We start from the raw sequence: 15211 nt of genomic DNA on the forward strand, positions 1-15211 counted from the left end.
AGAGAGGGGAGAGGCATGGCAGGAGAGAGGGAAGGCATGGCAGGAGAGAGGGGAGGCATGGCAGGAGAGAGGGGAGGGCATGGCAGGAGAGAGGGGAGGCATGGCAGGAGAGAGGGGAGAGGCATGGCAGGAGAGAGGGGAGAGGCATGGCAGGAGAGAGGGGAGGCATGGCAGGAGAGAGGGGAGGCATGGCAGGAGAGAGGGGAGGCATGGCAGGAGAGAGGGGAGGCATGGCAGGAGAGAGGCAGGAGAGAGGAGAGGCATGGCAGGAGAGAGGGGAGGCATAGGCATGGCAGGAGAGAGGGGAGGCATGGCAGGAGAGAGGGGAGGCATGGCAGGAGAGAGGGGAGGCATGGCAGGAGAGAGGGGAGGCATGGCAGGAGAGAGGGGAGGCATGGCAGGAGAGAGGGGAGGCATGGCAGGAGAGAGGAGAGGCATGGCAGGAGAGAGGAGAGGCATGGCAGGAGAGAGGGGAGAGGCATGGCAGGAGAGAGGGGAGAGGCATGGCAGCAGAGAGGGGAGGCATGGCAGGAGAGAGGGGAGGCATGGCAGGAGAGAGGGGAGGCATGGCAGGAGAGAGGGGAGAGGCATGGCAGGAGAGAGGGGAGAGGCATGGCAGCAGAGAGGGGAGGCATGGCAGCAGAGAGGGGAGGCATGGCAGGAGAGAGGGGAGGCATGGCAGGAGAGAGGGGAGGCATGGCAGGAGAGAGGGGAGAGGCATGGCAGGAGAGAGGGGAGAGGCATGGCAGGAGAGAGGGGAGAGGCATGGCAGGAGAGAGGGGAGAGGCATGGCAGGAGAGAGGGGAGGCATGGCAGGAGAGAGGGGAGGCATGGCAGGAGAGAGGGGAGGCATGGCAGGAGAGAGGGGAGAGGCATGGCAGGAGAGAGGGGAGAGGCATGGCAGGAGAGAGGGTAGGCATGGCAGGAGAGAGGGGAGGCATGGCAGGAGAGAGGGGAGGCATGGCAGGAGAGAGGGGAGAGGCATGGCAGGAGAGAGGGGAGGCATGGCAGCAGAGAGGGGAGGCGTGGCAGGAGAGAGGGGAGGGAGGCGTGGCAGGAGAGAGGGGAGGCATGGCAGGAGAGAGGGGAGGCATGGCAGGAGAGAGGGGAGGCATGGCAGGAGAGAGGGGAGAGGCATGGCAGCAGAGAGGGGAGGCATGGCAGGAGAGAGGGGAGGCATGGCAGGAGAGGGGAGAGGCATGGCAGGAGAGAGGGGAGAGGCATGGCAGGTGAGGGGAGAGGCATGGCAGGAGAGAGGGGAAGGCATGGCAGGAGAGAGGGGAGGCATGGCAGGAGAGAGGGGAGGCATGGCAGGAGAGAGGGGAGGCATGGCAGGAGAGAGGGGAGAGGCATGGCAGGAGAGGGGAGAGGCATGGCAGGAGAGAGGGGAGGCATGGCAGGAGAGAGGGGAGAGGCATGGCAGGAGAGAGGGGAGAGGCATGGCAGGAGAGAGGGAAGGCATGGCAGGAGAGAGGGGAGGCATGGCAGGAGAGAGGGGAGGGCATGGCAGGAGAGAGGGGAGGCATGGCAGGAGAGAGGGGAGAGGCATGGCAGGAGAGAGGGGAGAGGCATGGCAGGAGAGAGGGGAGGCATGGCAGGAGAGAGGGGAGGCATGGCAGGAGAGAGGGGAGGCATGGCAGGAGAGAGGGGAGGCATGGCAGGAGAGAGGCAGGAGAGAGGAGAGGCATGGCAGGAGAGAGGGGAGGCATAGGCATGGCAGGAGAGAGGGGAGGCATGGCAGGAGAGAGGGGAGGCATGGCAGGAGAGAGGGGAGGCATGGCAGGAGAGAGGGGAGGCATGGCAGGAGAGAGGGGAGGCATGGCAGGAGAGAGGGGAGGCATGGCAGGAGAGAGGAGAGGCATGGCAGGAGAGAGGAGAGGCATGGCAGGAGAGAGGGGAGAGGCATGGCAGGAGAGAGGGGAGAGGCATGGCAGCAGAGAGGGGAGGCATGGCAGGAGAGAGGGGAGGCATGGCAGGAGAGAGGGGAGGCATGGCAGGAGAGAGGGGAGAGGCATGGCAGGAGAGAGGGGAGAGGCATGGCAGCAGAGAGGGGAGGCATGGCAGCAGAGAGGGGAGGCATGGCAGGAGAGAGGGGAGGCATGGCAGGAGAGAGGGGAGGCATGGCAGGAGAGAGGGGAGAGGCATGGCAGGAGAGAGGGGAGAGGCATGGCAGGAGAGAGGGGAGAGGCATGGCAGGAGAGAGGGGAGAGGCATGGCAGGAGAGAGGGGAGGCATGGCAGGAGAGAGGGGAGGCATGGCAGGAGAGAGGGGAGGCATGGCAGGAGAGAGGGGAGAGGCATGGCAGGAGAGAGGGGAGAGGCATGGCAGGAGAGAGGGGAGGCATGGCAGGAGAGAGGGGAGGGAGGCGTGGCAGGAGAGAGGGGAGGGAGGCGTGGCAGGAGAGAGGGGAGGGAGGCGTGGCAGGAGAGAGGGGAGGGAGGCGTGGCAGGAGAGAGGGGAGGCATGGCAGGAGAGAGGGGAGGCATGGCAGGAGAGAGGGGAGAGGCATGGCAGCAGAGAGGGGAGGCATGGCAGGAGAGAGGGGAGGCATGGCAGGAGAGGGGAGAGGCATGGCAGGAGAGAGGGGAGAGGCATGGCAGGAGAGAGGGGAGAGGCATGGCAGGAGAGAGGGGAGGCATGGCAGGAGAGAGGGGAGGCATGGCAGGAGAGAGGGGAGAGGCATGGCAGGAGAGAGGGGAGAGGCATGGCAGGAGAGAGGGAAGGCATGGCAGGAGAGAGGGGAGGGCATGGCAGGAGAGAGGGGAGGGCATGGCAGGAGAGAGGGGAGGCATGGCAGGAGAGAGGGGAGGCATGGCAGGAGAGAGGGGAGAGGCATGGCAGGAGAGGGGAGAGGCATGGCAGGAGAGGGGAGGCATGGCAGGAGAGAGGGGAGAGGCATGGCAGGAGAGAGGGGAGTGGCAGGAGAGAGGGGAGGCATGGCAGGAGAGAGGGGAGGCATGGCAGGAGAGAGGGGAGGCATGGAGGGGAGGCATGGCAGGAGAGAGGGGAGGCATGGCAGGAGAGAGGGGAGGCATGGCAGGAGAGAGGGGAGAGGCATGGCAGGAGAGAGGGGAGGCATGGCAGGAGAGAGGGGAGGCATGGCAGGAGAGAGGGGAGGCATGGCAGGAGAGAGGGGAGGCATGGCAGGAGAGAGGGGAGAGGCATGGCAGCAGAGAGGGAAGGCAAGAAAGGAAATATGGGAGTGTTGGCAGCAGAGAGGGGAGGGGGGGAGGCGTGGTAGGAGGAGAGGGGGGGAGAGTAGTGGACACCTGCTTTCCCTTGGTCTGGACTGGTGGTGTTCTGGTTGTGGAGCAGCAGAATAGGGCACTGTACTCACCTTGCCCTGGTGGTTGGGGCAGGACAGTGGGGTTCCGGCGGGATGCCCCTCCCCCGGCAGCACGCTCTGCTCCTGACGGCCGCTCTCTGGACTGCGCTGCAGAACCTCCATGAGATTGGTGATGAAGAAGTTGTTCTGCAGAGCAGAGACCCCTCGTTCCGGGAGGATGGAGGTCTGACGACATACTGGGCAGGAGAGGGTAAGGCTCTGCGGGGGGATGTAACTCTGCAGACACCTGGGGAGACACCACAGGGAACACAACATCACTAAACACTGCCGACACAGGCTGACATCACCTGCCTTATGATTCCGTCCAGGCCAGAGACAAGGCATCTGGCCCGGATAACATCCACCCCCGGGTATTAAGGGAGCTGAGTTCAGTTATCGATAAGCCACTTTATCTTATTTAGTAAGATTCTCTTTCAAGCGGGTCAGTTCCCTGTTACTGGAAGCAGTTCATTTCGGTGCACGGCGCTGAGCGCCAAAGTTGGGCGCCGCCATAGCAACAATGCAATGCTGCGCGTGCCGTGTAACGGTAATTCGGGGCTCCGGCGGTTGCCAGACAAGTTTAGACGACTCAGAGGGGGAATAGTACTTAACGCCGCTGGGGAGATTAGCGGCAGCAGGAAGAGCCGTCATTTGGCTCATTCTGTGCAGAACTGCGCGGCGCCCAGATAAGATGCACTCCCTATTACTGACGTACAGCTCATGTTCTCCCCTTATGCAAGAAAGCTCAACTACAGACCTGTGAGCCTGTCAGTTGTGTGTAAATTGTGTGAAGGTGTTCTAATAAGGGGCCCATACACTTATACTATTCCCCGCCGATATACAGCAGATTCAATCACTGTGAACGAATCCGCTGTAAAATTGTTGCGCAAACGCTGACCGAACGATCGATTTCTGTCCGAAATCTATCGTTCCCCTTGATCTGTTCACGCTGAAAATTTTGCTCGATCGCCGGCGGGTCAGGAGTGCGTCTATAGCAGCATTCGAATGTCCGACGACCGACGCTAGCGGTAATACGTTACCTGTTCCGCCGGCGCGTGTCCCAGCTGTCTCTACTGTTTAAAGTGAAGGTGGAGCCCAGCGTGGAGAAGAGAGAGCGGAGAAGAGGCAGCGGAGACCGGAGGACTCGTGCCGGTCGGACCAAGTGATGTATGCGGGGGGAGCTGCAGCAGCTCCACAGATTGTGAATCGGTTTCATAGTGAAATCGATTCGAAATCTGTTTGCAGTGTAGGAAGCCAATAGATCCCTCTTTGATCAGATTCAATCGGGATCTATCTGCTGGTCGATCTGATGGCAATCGACTAGTGTATGGCAGCCTATAGATGCTATACAAGACTTTAGAGCACAGAATAATCTCAGCTCACCAGCATGGCTTTACTACTGACAGGTCCTCTCTCACCGATATGCTCAGCTTTTATAAGGTGGTGAGCGCACATGTAGCTCTCGGACAGCTATAGATGTAGTGTGCTCAGACTTTGCAAAGGCTTCTGACACGGTTCCCCACAACAGCCTGATGCAGAAGCTGAGGATACAGGGACTAGGAGAACATGTGTATATGTGGATAGAGAACTGGTTACGGGATAGAAGGCAAAGAGGGGCGGTAAACGGAAAATGCTCAAAATGGGAAACTGTTAGCAGTGGGGTCCCGCAAGGGTCAGTACTGGGTCCAATTCTTTTCAATTTGATTTAGAAGATGGGATACAGAGTAATGTAGCCATCTTTGCTGATGATACAAAATGATGCAGCATTATCAACACGGAGATGGATAGTGATATATTACAACATGACCACATAGGCAGATGCAATGTAATGTTAATAAATACATACCAATGTTAGAGCATGAAGAAAATAAATGGCTTACAGCTGGGAACATAAATGGCCTATAGTTGGGAACAGGCTTGGAAAAGGACTCAGGAATACTGCTTGATTACAAGTTAACCTTTTGGGGACCGGCTGCCCAACTCCCCTTAAAGTGAATGGAAACCGCATTTAAAAAAAAAATGAAGCAAATACTTACCTAAGGAGAGGGAAGGCTCTGGGTCGTATAGAGCCTTCCCTCTCCTCTCTCGGTGCTCTCTATCCTGTGCTGACAGCGTTTGTGAACAGCAGTTTCCAGATCTTGCCACAGATTCTCGATTGGATTTAGATCTGGACTTTGACTGGGCCATTCTAACACATGGATATGTTTTGTTGTAAACCATTCCATTGTTGCCCTGGCTTTATGTTTAGGGTCGTTGTCCTGCTGGAAGGTGAACCTCCACCCCAGTCTCAAGTCTTTTGTAGACTCCAAGAGGTTTTCTTCCAAGATTGCCCTGTATTTGGCTCCATCCATCTTCCCATCAACTCTGACCAGCTTCCCTGTCCCTGCTGAAGAGAAGCACCCCCAGAGCATGATGCTGCCACCACCATATCTGACAGTGGGGATGGTGTGTTCAGAGTGATGTGCAGTGTTAGTTTTCTGCCACACATAGCGTTTTGCATTTTGGTCAAAAAGTTCCATTTTGGTCTCATCTGACCAGAGCACCTTCTTCCACATGGTTGCTGTGTCCCCCACATGGCTTTTGGCAAACTGCAAACGGGACTTCTTATGCTTTTCTGTTAACAATGGCTTTCTTCTTGCCACTCTTCCATAAAGGACAACTTTGTACAGTGCACGACTAATAGTTGTCCTATGGACAGATTCCCCCACCTGAGCTGTAGATCTCTACAGCTCGTCTAGAGTCAGCATGGGCCTCTTGACTGCATTTCTGATCAGCGCTCTCCTTGTTCGGCCTGTGAGTTTAGGTGGACGGCCTTGTCTTGGTAGGTTTACAGTTGTGCCATACTCCTTCCAATTCTGAATGATCCTTTGAACAGTGCTCCGTGGGATGTTCAAGGCTTTGGAAATCTTTTTTTATCCTAAGCCTGCATTAAATGTCTCAATAACTTTATCCCTGACCTGTATGGTGTGTTCTTTGGACTTCATGGTGTTGTTGCTCCCAATATTCTCTTAGACAACCTCTGAGGCCCTCACAGAGCAGCTGTATTTGTACTGACTTTAGATTACACACAGGCGCACTCTATTTAGTCATTAGGACTCACCAGGCAATGTCTATAGGCAACTGACTGCACTCAGACCAAAGGGGGCTGAATAATTACGCACACCCCACTTTGCAGTTATTTATTTGTAAAAAATGTTTGGAATCATGTATGATTTTCGTTCCACTTCTCACATGTACACCACTTTGTATTGGTCTTTCACGTGGAATTCCAATAAAATTGATTCATGTTTGTGGCAGTAATGTGACAAAATGTGGAAAACTTCAAGGGGGCCGAATACTTTGTCAAACCACTGTATATCTGCATTTAAAGGACATCTGAGTTGAAAACTTCCCCCCCAAAAAGTCTATATACACTTTAAGTTTTACGTAGGCCAGCCACACAAGGACTGGTGTCTCTGTTTCCCTGCAATCGGTGCCAGATTAGGCCCCGACCACAAGTAGTTGGCGACCTTTGAACCGGATAGTCGTCACTGGTGGATACGCAGTTTGCTCTTGGATGCTGCAATGGCACATTCGTAATTCCACTAAGGCAAGGAGAGTATGGTCGGAGCAGCGCTCAGGAGTGAACTGCACAAGCTTGGGTGATGAAGATCTGCTTGAAAGGTCGCTGACTGCTTGTGGTCAGGGGCTAGTCCGGGACTGATTGCAGGGAAACAGGCAGCGATCCTGGTGTGGAGGGCCTACTTCAAGTATATATATTGGATTTTTTTGGCCAAAGTTTTCAACTCGGATGTCTTTAAAGGGAACCTGAACTGAGAAGGATATGGATTTTTCCTTTTACAATAATACCAGTTGCCAGACTCTCCTGCTGATCCTGTGTCTCTAATACTTTAGCCACAGCCCCTCAACAAGCATGCAGATCAGGTGCTCTGACTGAAGTCGGGCTGGATTAGCTGCATGCTTGTCTCAGGTGTGTGATTCAGCCACTACTGCAGCCAAAGAGATCAGCAGGGCAGCCAGGCAACTGGTATTGTTTAAAAGGAAACACCCATATCCCTCTCGGTTTAGGTTCCAAGGAGGTTTAGATGCTTTCCTTGCATTGAAAGACATCCATGGATATAATTACCAGCGGTGTTGACCCAGGGATTTTATCTGCCACTTGAAGTCAGGAAGGACTTTTTTCCCTCCAAAGGTTAATTGGGCCAGGCCTCACCGGGGTTTTTCTCTGCCTTTCCCTGGATCAGCTGGGATATGTGAGTTTGCAGGAGAGAACAGTACCCAATGCTTACTGATGTATTACTTTTTCTGGTTGGACGAACATCTTTTTTCAAACAATGTTACTCTTGTTCTCTGATAGTCGAGGTCCAAGCGAGGTATACTCACCTCTCACAGAAGGTGTGCAGACACGGCAGCACCTTGGGAATATGATACCTCTCCAGACAAATACTGCAGATGAGGAACTGCTTGTCGATCTGACGCACCACTGGGCTCGCCATGACCACGACGGACGCTGACCTCTGCTCAACCTGAAACACAAAACAGTTCAGAAAATCCCAAAACTGAGGTAGACAACGACAGCATACAATACATTATGAGGTCATATAAATTGGGCAGAGATTGGCATGGGGGCTGTACAGGACACGGAGTGGGGCAGCTAAAAATAGATATGGGGTGACGAGTAGGGGTACAGGGGGAGGGGTCAGGAGGGGGTGGGTGATGAGTGGGGGTACAGGGGAGAGGGTGACAGTTGAGGATACAGGAAGAGGGGTCAGGAGGGTGTTGGGGTGACAGGTGGGGGTACAGGAGGAGAGGGAGGGGTACAGGAGGAGAGGGAGGGGCCAGGAGGATGTTGGGGTGACAGGTGGGGGTACAGGAGGAGATGGAGGTGTACAGGAGGAGAGGGAGGGGCCAGGAGGGTGTTGGGGTGACAGGTGGGGGTACAGGAGGAGATGGAGGGGTACAGGAGGAGAGGGAGGGGCCAGGAGGGTGTTGGGGTGACAGGTGGGGGTACAGGAGGAGAGGGAGGGGCCAGGAGGGTGTTGGGGTGACAGGTGGGGGCACAGGAGGAGAGGGAGGGGCCAGGAGGGTGTTGGGGTGACAGGTGGGGGCACAGGAGGAGAGGGAGGGGCCAGGAGGGTGTTGGGGTGACAGGTGAAGGCACAGGAGGAGAGGGAGGGGCCAGGAGGGTGTTGGGGTGACAGGTGGGGGAACAGGAGAGGGAGGGGCCAGGAGGATGAAGGGGTGACAGGTGGGGGTACAGGAGGAGAGGGAGGGGTACAGGAGAAGAGGGAGGGGCCAGGAGGGTGTTGGGGTGACAGGTGGGGGAACTGGAGGAGAGGGAGGGGTACAGGAGAAGAGGGAGGGGCCAGGAGGGTGTTGGGGTGACAGGTGAGGGAACAGGAGGAGAGGGAGGGGCCAGGAGGGTGTTAGGGTGACGGTGGGGGAACAGGAGGAGAGGGAGGGGCCAGGAGGGTGTTGGGGTGACAGGTGGGGGAACTGGAGGAGAGGGAGGGGTACAGGAGAAGAGGGAGGGGCCAGGAGGGTGTTGGGGTGACAGGTGGGGGTACAGGAGGAGAGGGAGGGGCCAGGAGGGTGTTAGGGTGACGGTGGGGGAACAGGAGGAGAGGGAGGGGCCAGGAGGGTGTTGGGGTGACAGGTGGGTGCACAGGAGGAGAGGGAGGGGCCAGGAGGGTGTTGGGGTGACAGGTGGGGGCACAGGAGGAGAGGGAGGGGCCAGGAGGGTGTTGGGGTGACAGGTGGGGGCACAGGAGGAGAGGGAGGGGCCAGGAGGGTGTTGGGGTGACAGGTGGGGGCACAGGAGGAGAGGGAGGGGCCAGGAGGGTGTTGGGGTGACAGGTGGGGGCACAGGAGGAGAGGGAGGGGCCAGGAGGGTGTTGGGGTGACAGGTGAAGGCACAGGAGGAGAGGGAGGGGCCAGGAGGGTGTTGGGGTGACAGGTGGGGGAACAGGAGAGGGAGGGGCCAGGAGGATGAAGGGGTGACAGGTGGGGGTACAGGAGGAGAGGGAGGGGTACAGGAGGAGAGGGAGGGGCCAGGAGGGTGTTGGGGTGACAGGTGGGGGAACTGGAGGAGAGGGAGGGGTACAGGAGAAGAGGGAGGGGCCAGGAGGGTGTTGGGGTGACAGGTGAGGGAACAGGAGGAGAGGGAGGGGCCAGGAGGGTGTTAGGGTGACGGTGGGGGAACAGGAGGAGAGGGAGGGGCCAGGAGGGTGTTGGGGTGACAGGTGGGGGAACTGGAGGAGAGGGAGGGGTACAGGAGAAGAGGGAGGGGCCAGGAGGGTGTTGGGGTGACAGGTGGGGGTACAGGAGGAGAGGGAGGGGCCAGGAGGGTGTTAGGGTGACGGTGGGGGAACAGGAGGAGAGGGAGGGGCCAGGAGGGTGTTGGGGTGACAGGTGGGTGCACAGGAGGAGAGGGAGGGGCCAGGAGGGTGTTGGGGTGACAGGTGGGGGCACAGGAGGAGAGGGAGGGGCCAGGAGGGTGTTGGGGTGACAGGTGGGGGCACAGGAGGAGAGGGAGGGGCCAGGAGGGTGTTGGGGTGACAGGTGGGGGCACAGGAGGAGAGGGAGGGGCCAGGAGGGTGTTGGGGTGACAGGTGAAGGCACAGGAGGAGAGGGAGGGGCCAGGAGGGTGTTGGGGTGACAGGTGGGGGAACAGGAGAGGGAGGGGCCAGGAGGATGAAGGGGTGACAGGTGGGGGTACAGGAGGAGAGGGAGGGGTACAGGAGGAGAGGGAGGGGCCAGGAGGGTGTTGGGGTGACAGGTGGGGGAACTGGAGGAGAGGGAGGGGTACAGGAGAAGAGGGAGGGGCCAGGAGGGTGTTGGGGTGACAGGTGAGGGAACAGGAGGAGAGGGAGGGGCCAGGAGGGTGTTAGGGTGACGGTGGGGGAACAGGAGGAGAGGGAGGGGCCAGGAGGGTGTTGGGGTGACAGGTGGGGGAACAGGAGAGGGAGGGGCCAGGAGGATGAAGGGGTGACAGGTGGGGGTACAGGAGGAGAGGGAGGGGTACAGGAGGAGAGGGAGGGGCCAGGAGGGTGTTGGGGTGACAGGTGGGGGAACTGGAGGAGAGGGAGGGGTACAGGAGAAGAGGGAGGGGCCAGGAGGGTGTTGGGGTGACAGGTGAGGGAACAGGAGGAGAGGGAGGGGCCAGGAGGGTGTTGGGGTGACAGGTGAGGGAACAGGAGGAGAGGGAGGGGCCAGGAGGGTGTTAGGGTGACGGTGGGGGAACAGGAGGAGAGGGAGGGGCCAGGAGGGTGTTGGGGTGACAGGTGGGTGCACAGGAGAGGGAGGGGCCAGGAGGATGAAGGGGTGACAGGTGGGGGTACAGGAGGAGAGGGAGGGGTACAGGAGGAGAGGGAGGGGCCAGGAGGGTGTTGGGGTGACAGGTGGGGGAACAGGAGAGGGAGGGGCCAGGAGGATGAAGGGGTGACAGGTGGGGGTACAGGAGGAGAGGGAGGGGTACAGGAGGAGAGGGAGGGGCCAGGAGGGTGTTGGGGTGACAGGTGGGGGAACTGGAGGAGAGGGAGGGGTACAGGAGAAGAGGGAGGGGCCAGGAGGGTGTTGGGGTGACAGGTGAGGGAACAGGAGGAGAGGGAGGGGCCAGGAGGGTGTTAGGGTGACGGTGGGGGAACAGGAGGAGAGGGAGGGGCCAGGAGGGTGTTGGGGTGACAGGTGGGGGAACTGGAGGAGAGGGAGGGGTACAGGAGAAGAGGGAGGGGCCAGGAGGGTGTTGGGGTGACAGGTGGGGGTACAGGAGGAGAGGGAGGGGCCAGGAGGGTGTTAGGGTGACGGTGGGGGAACAGGAGGAGAGGGAGGGGCCAGGAGGGTGTTGGGGTGACAGGTGGGTGCACAGGAGGAGAGGGAGGGGCCAGGAGGGTGTTGGGGTGACAGGTGGGGGCACAGGAGGAGAGGGAGGGGCCAGGAGGGTGTTGGGGTGACAGGTGGGGGCACAGGAGGAGAGGGAGGGGCCAGGAGGGTGTTGGGGTGACAGGTGGGGGCACAGGAGGAGAGGGAGGGGCCAGGAGGGTGTTGGGGTGACAGGTGAAGGCACAGGAGGAGAGGGAGGGGCCAGGAGGGTGTTGGGGTGACAGGTGGGGGAACAGGAGAGGGAGGGGCCAGGAGGATGAAGGGGTGACAGGTGGGGGTACAGGAGGAGAGGGAGGGGTACAGGAGGAGAGGGAGGGGCCAGGAGGGTGTTGGGGTGACAGGTGGGGGAACTGGAGGAGAGGGAGGGGTACAGGAGAAGAGGGAGGGGCCAGGAGGGTGTTGGGGTGACAGGTGAGGGAACAGGAGGAGAGGGAGGGGCCAGGAGGGTGTTAGGGTGACGGTGGGGGAACAGGAGGAGAGGGAGGGGCCAGGAGGGTGTTGGGGTGACAGGTGGGGGAACAGGAGAGGGAGGGGCCAGGAGGATGAAGGGGTGACAGGTGGGGGTACAGGAGGAGAGGGAGGGGTACAGGAGGAGAGGGAGGGGCCAGGAGGGTGTTAGGGTGACGGTGGGGGAACAGGAGGAGAGGGAGGGGCCAGGAGGGTGTTGGGGTGACAGGTGGGGGAACAGGAGAGGGAGGGGCCAGGAGGATGAAGGGGTGACAGGTGGGGGTACAGGAGGAGAGGGAGGGGTACAGGAGGAGAGGGAGGGGCCAGGAGGGTGTTGGGGTGACAGGTGGGGGAACTGGAGGAGAGGGAGGGGTACAGGAGAAGAGGGAGGGGCCAGGAGGGTGTTGGGGTGACAGGTGAGGGAACAGGAGGAGAGGGAGGGGCCAGGAGGGTGTTGGGGTGACAGGTGAGGGAACAGGAGGAGAGGGAGGGGCCAGGAGGGTGTTAGGGTGACGGTGGGGGAACAGGAGGAGAGGGAGGGGCCAGGAGGATGAAGGGGTGACAGGTGGGGTACAGGAGGAGAGGGAGGGGCCAGGAGGGTGTTGGGGTGACAGGTGGGGGTACAGGAGGAGGGCGGGGCTGTCAGGAAGGGGAGGGGCTACGGTTACCGGTGGTCTCCCCCGCTCAGGCCTCCCCGGCTGCCATTGTAGAGGGAACAGCTGAGAGCGGTGACGTCACTGGAGCGACTCCCATCGCCAGACCTGCCATGCGCGTCACTAGCCCCGCCCCGCTGACCTGTGACGTATGTTCTGGGCAGTGATTGGCTGCTCCATGCGGTGGGAGGGCGGGAGCAGCGGTGTTAGGTGATTGGAGAGACGGAGGGAGTAGGGCGGGGCTGTGTGACGTCGATATGTGTCCGCTCTGCGCAGTGACGTATGCTATTAGGGCGGGGTTAACTTCCGCTCTGTGTGAAAAGCTCAGCTGGTGATCTCCTGAGTGAGCTGGCCCCTCCCCTCTGCTCTCTGGCCCCTCCCCCTGTGTTTCCTCTCCCCTCAGAGTAGCCGCGCAGCCTGGAGGAGAGTGACGGGCCGCGGAGCCGGGGGCGGAGCTATAGGGGGTGCAGAGGGTGTGACCGCACTGGGCCCCTCCCTCAGCTGCAGTGTTAGCTCTCTACTGGCCCTGTGCTGGTAATAATCACTTCTATAGATACATTGTATAGTGGGAATCAGTAACACGCCCCCTCCCCGCCCCCTCCCTGCCCCTCTGAGCGACGTCTCCCCATCACCAGAGTCTGCTTTATTCTATTCATCTTATCAATTTACTGCTCCTCTGACACTGCCTGGGCTGTCCATGGCAGGTTTATTATGTATGGGGGGGCCCCATTGTACAACTTGCATGAGGGCCCACAGCTCCTCAGTTACACCACTGCCCAGAGAGCCTCCCTCCTATCACTAGCTGCGGCCTCCATATCAGGAGGTGACAACTTCCTGCAGCCCATACAGGTCATGTGTGTCCTGCTTGCAGCCTCTGAGGATCCCCCGCCTCTGTGCGAGAGAACCAGCCCACTTCACCGGGAGCGTTACTGCGCAGGAGGGCTGCACCGCTGCCTACGGTGCGCTACCGGGGACACTGACGCAGCGCTACCGAGGACACCGACGCCACGCTACCGGGGACACCGACGCCACGCTACCGAGGACACCGACGCCACGCTACCGAGGACACCGACGCCACGCTACCGAGGACACCGACGCCACGCTACCGGGGACACCGACGCAGCGCTACCGAGGACACCGACGCCACGCTACCGGGGACACCGACGCCACGCTACCGAGGACACCGACGCCACGCTACCGGGGACACTGACGCAGCGCTACCGAGGACACCGACGCCACGCTACCGGGGACACCGACGCCACGCTACCGGGGACACCGACGCCACGCTACCGGGGACACCGACGCCACGCTACCGGGGACACCGACGCCACGCTACCGAGGACACCGACGCCACGCTACCGAGGACACCGACGCCACGCTACCGAGGACACCGACGCCACGCTACCGGGGACACCGACGCCACGCTACCGGGGACACCGACGCCACGCTACCGAGGACACCGACGCCACGCTACCGAGGACACCGACGCCACGCTACCGGGGACACCGACGCCACGCTACCGTGGACACCGACGCCACGCTACCGAGGACACCGACGCCACGCTACCGAGGACACCGACGCCACGCTACCGGGGACACCGACGCCACGCTACCGGGGACACCGACGCCACGCTACCGGGTATACCGACGCTACCGGGAACACCGACGCTACTGGGAACACCACACTACCGGGGACACCACGCTGCCGGGGACACCACCCTACCAGTGACAGGTTACAGTACGCTCCTGGTGACAGGTGACAGTACACTCCTAGTGACAGGTGACAGTGCGCTCCTGGTGACAGGTGACAGTGCGCTCCTGGTGACAGGTGACAGTACGCTCCTGGTGACAGGTGACAGTACGCTCCTAGTGACAGGTGACAGTACGCTCCTAGTGACAGGTGACAGTGCGCTCCTGGTGACAGGTGACAGTACGCTCCTGGTGACAGGTGACAGTGCGCTCCTGGTGATAGGTGACAGTACGCTCCTGGTGACAGGTGACAGTACACTCCTAGTGACAGGTGACAGTGCGCTCCTGGTGACAGGTGACAGTACGCTCCTGGTGACAGGTGACAGTACGCTCCTAGTGACAGGTGACAGTGCGCTCCTGGTGACAGGTGACAGTACGCTCCTGGTGACAGTACGCTCCTAGTGACAGGTGACAGTACGCTCCTAGTGACAGGTGACAGTGCGCTCCTGGTGACAGGTGACAGTACGCTCCTGGTGACAGGTGACAGTGCGCTCCTGGTGATAGGTGACAGTACGCTCCTGGTGACAGTACACTCCTAGTGACAGGTAACAGTGCGCTCCTGGTGACAGGTGACAGTACGCTCCTGGTGACAGGTGACAGTACACTCCTGGTGACAGGTGACAGTACGCTCCTGGTGACAGTACGCTCCTAGTGACAGGTGACAGTGCGCTCCTGGTGACAGGTGACAGTGCGCTCCTAGTGACAGGTGACACTACGCTCCTGGTGACAGGTGACAGTACGCTCCTGGTGACAGGTGACAGTACGCTCCTAGTGACAAGTGACAGTACGCTCCTGGTGACAGGTGACAGTACGCTCCTGGCGACAGTGCGCTCCTAGTGACAGGTGACAGTACGCTCCTGGTGACAGGTGACAGTACACTCCTGGTGACAGGTGACAGTGCGCTCCCGGTGACAGTACGCTCCTAGTGACAGGTGACAGTACGCTCCTGGTGACAGGTGACAGTGCGCTCCCGGTGACAGTACGCTCCCGGTGACAGTACGCTCCTGGTGACAGGTGACAGTGCGCTCCTGGTGACAGGTGACAGTACGCTCCTGGTGACAGGTGACAGTACACTCCTGGTGACAGGTGACAGTATGCTCCTGGTGACAGGTGACAGTACGCTACCGGAGACAGTACGCTCCTGGTGACAGGTGACA

The 15211-nt window shown here is 59.9% G+C and overlaps 1 protein-coding gene across 4 annotated transcripts in view; it reads right to left on the reverse strand.

Annotated features, from left to right (window-relative positions):
* Window positions 1-12522, reverse strand: part of TRIM3 (tripartite motif containing 3) — a 176783-nt gene extending 164261 nt beyond the window's left edge. For all 4 annotated transcript variants that reach the window (XR_011026022.1, XM_068266463.1, XM_068266464.1 and 1 more), the window contains exons 1-3: window positions 12322-12522; window positions 7709-7851; window positions 3338-3572 (exon numbers count right to left, since the gene is read on the reverse strand). Coding sequence is in view for 3 of the 4 variants with exons in the window: in XM_068266463.1 (XP_068122564.1) it covers window positions 3338-3572; window positions 7709-7821 (348 nt within the window). In the remaining variant the exon portion in view is untranslated. The remainder of the gene's footprint in view (window positions 1-3337; window positions 3573-7708; window positions 7852-12321) is intronic.
* Between the last annotated feature and the right edge of the window lie 2689 nt (window positions 12523-15211).

This window comes from Hyperolius riggenbachi, chromosome 2 (genome assembly GCF_040937935.1).
Source record: "Hyperolius riggenbachi isolate aHypRig1 chromosome 2, aHypRig1.pri, whole genome shotgun sequence".
In the NCBI taxonomy this organism is placed as follows: domain Eukaryota; kingdom Metazoa; phylum Chordata; class Amphibia; order Anura; family Hyperoliidae; genus Hyperolius; species Hyperolius riggenbachi.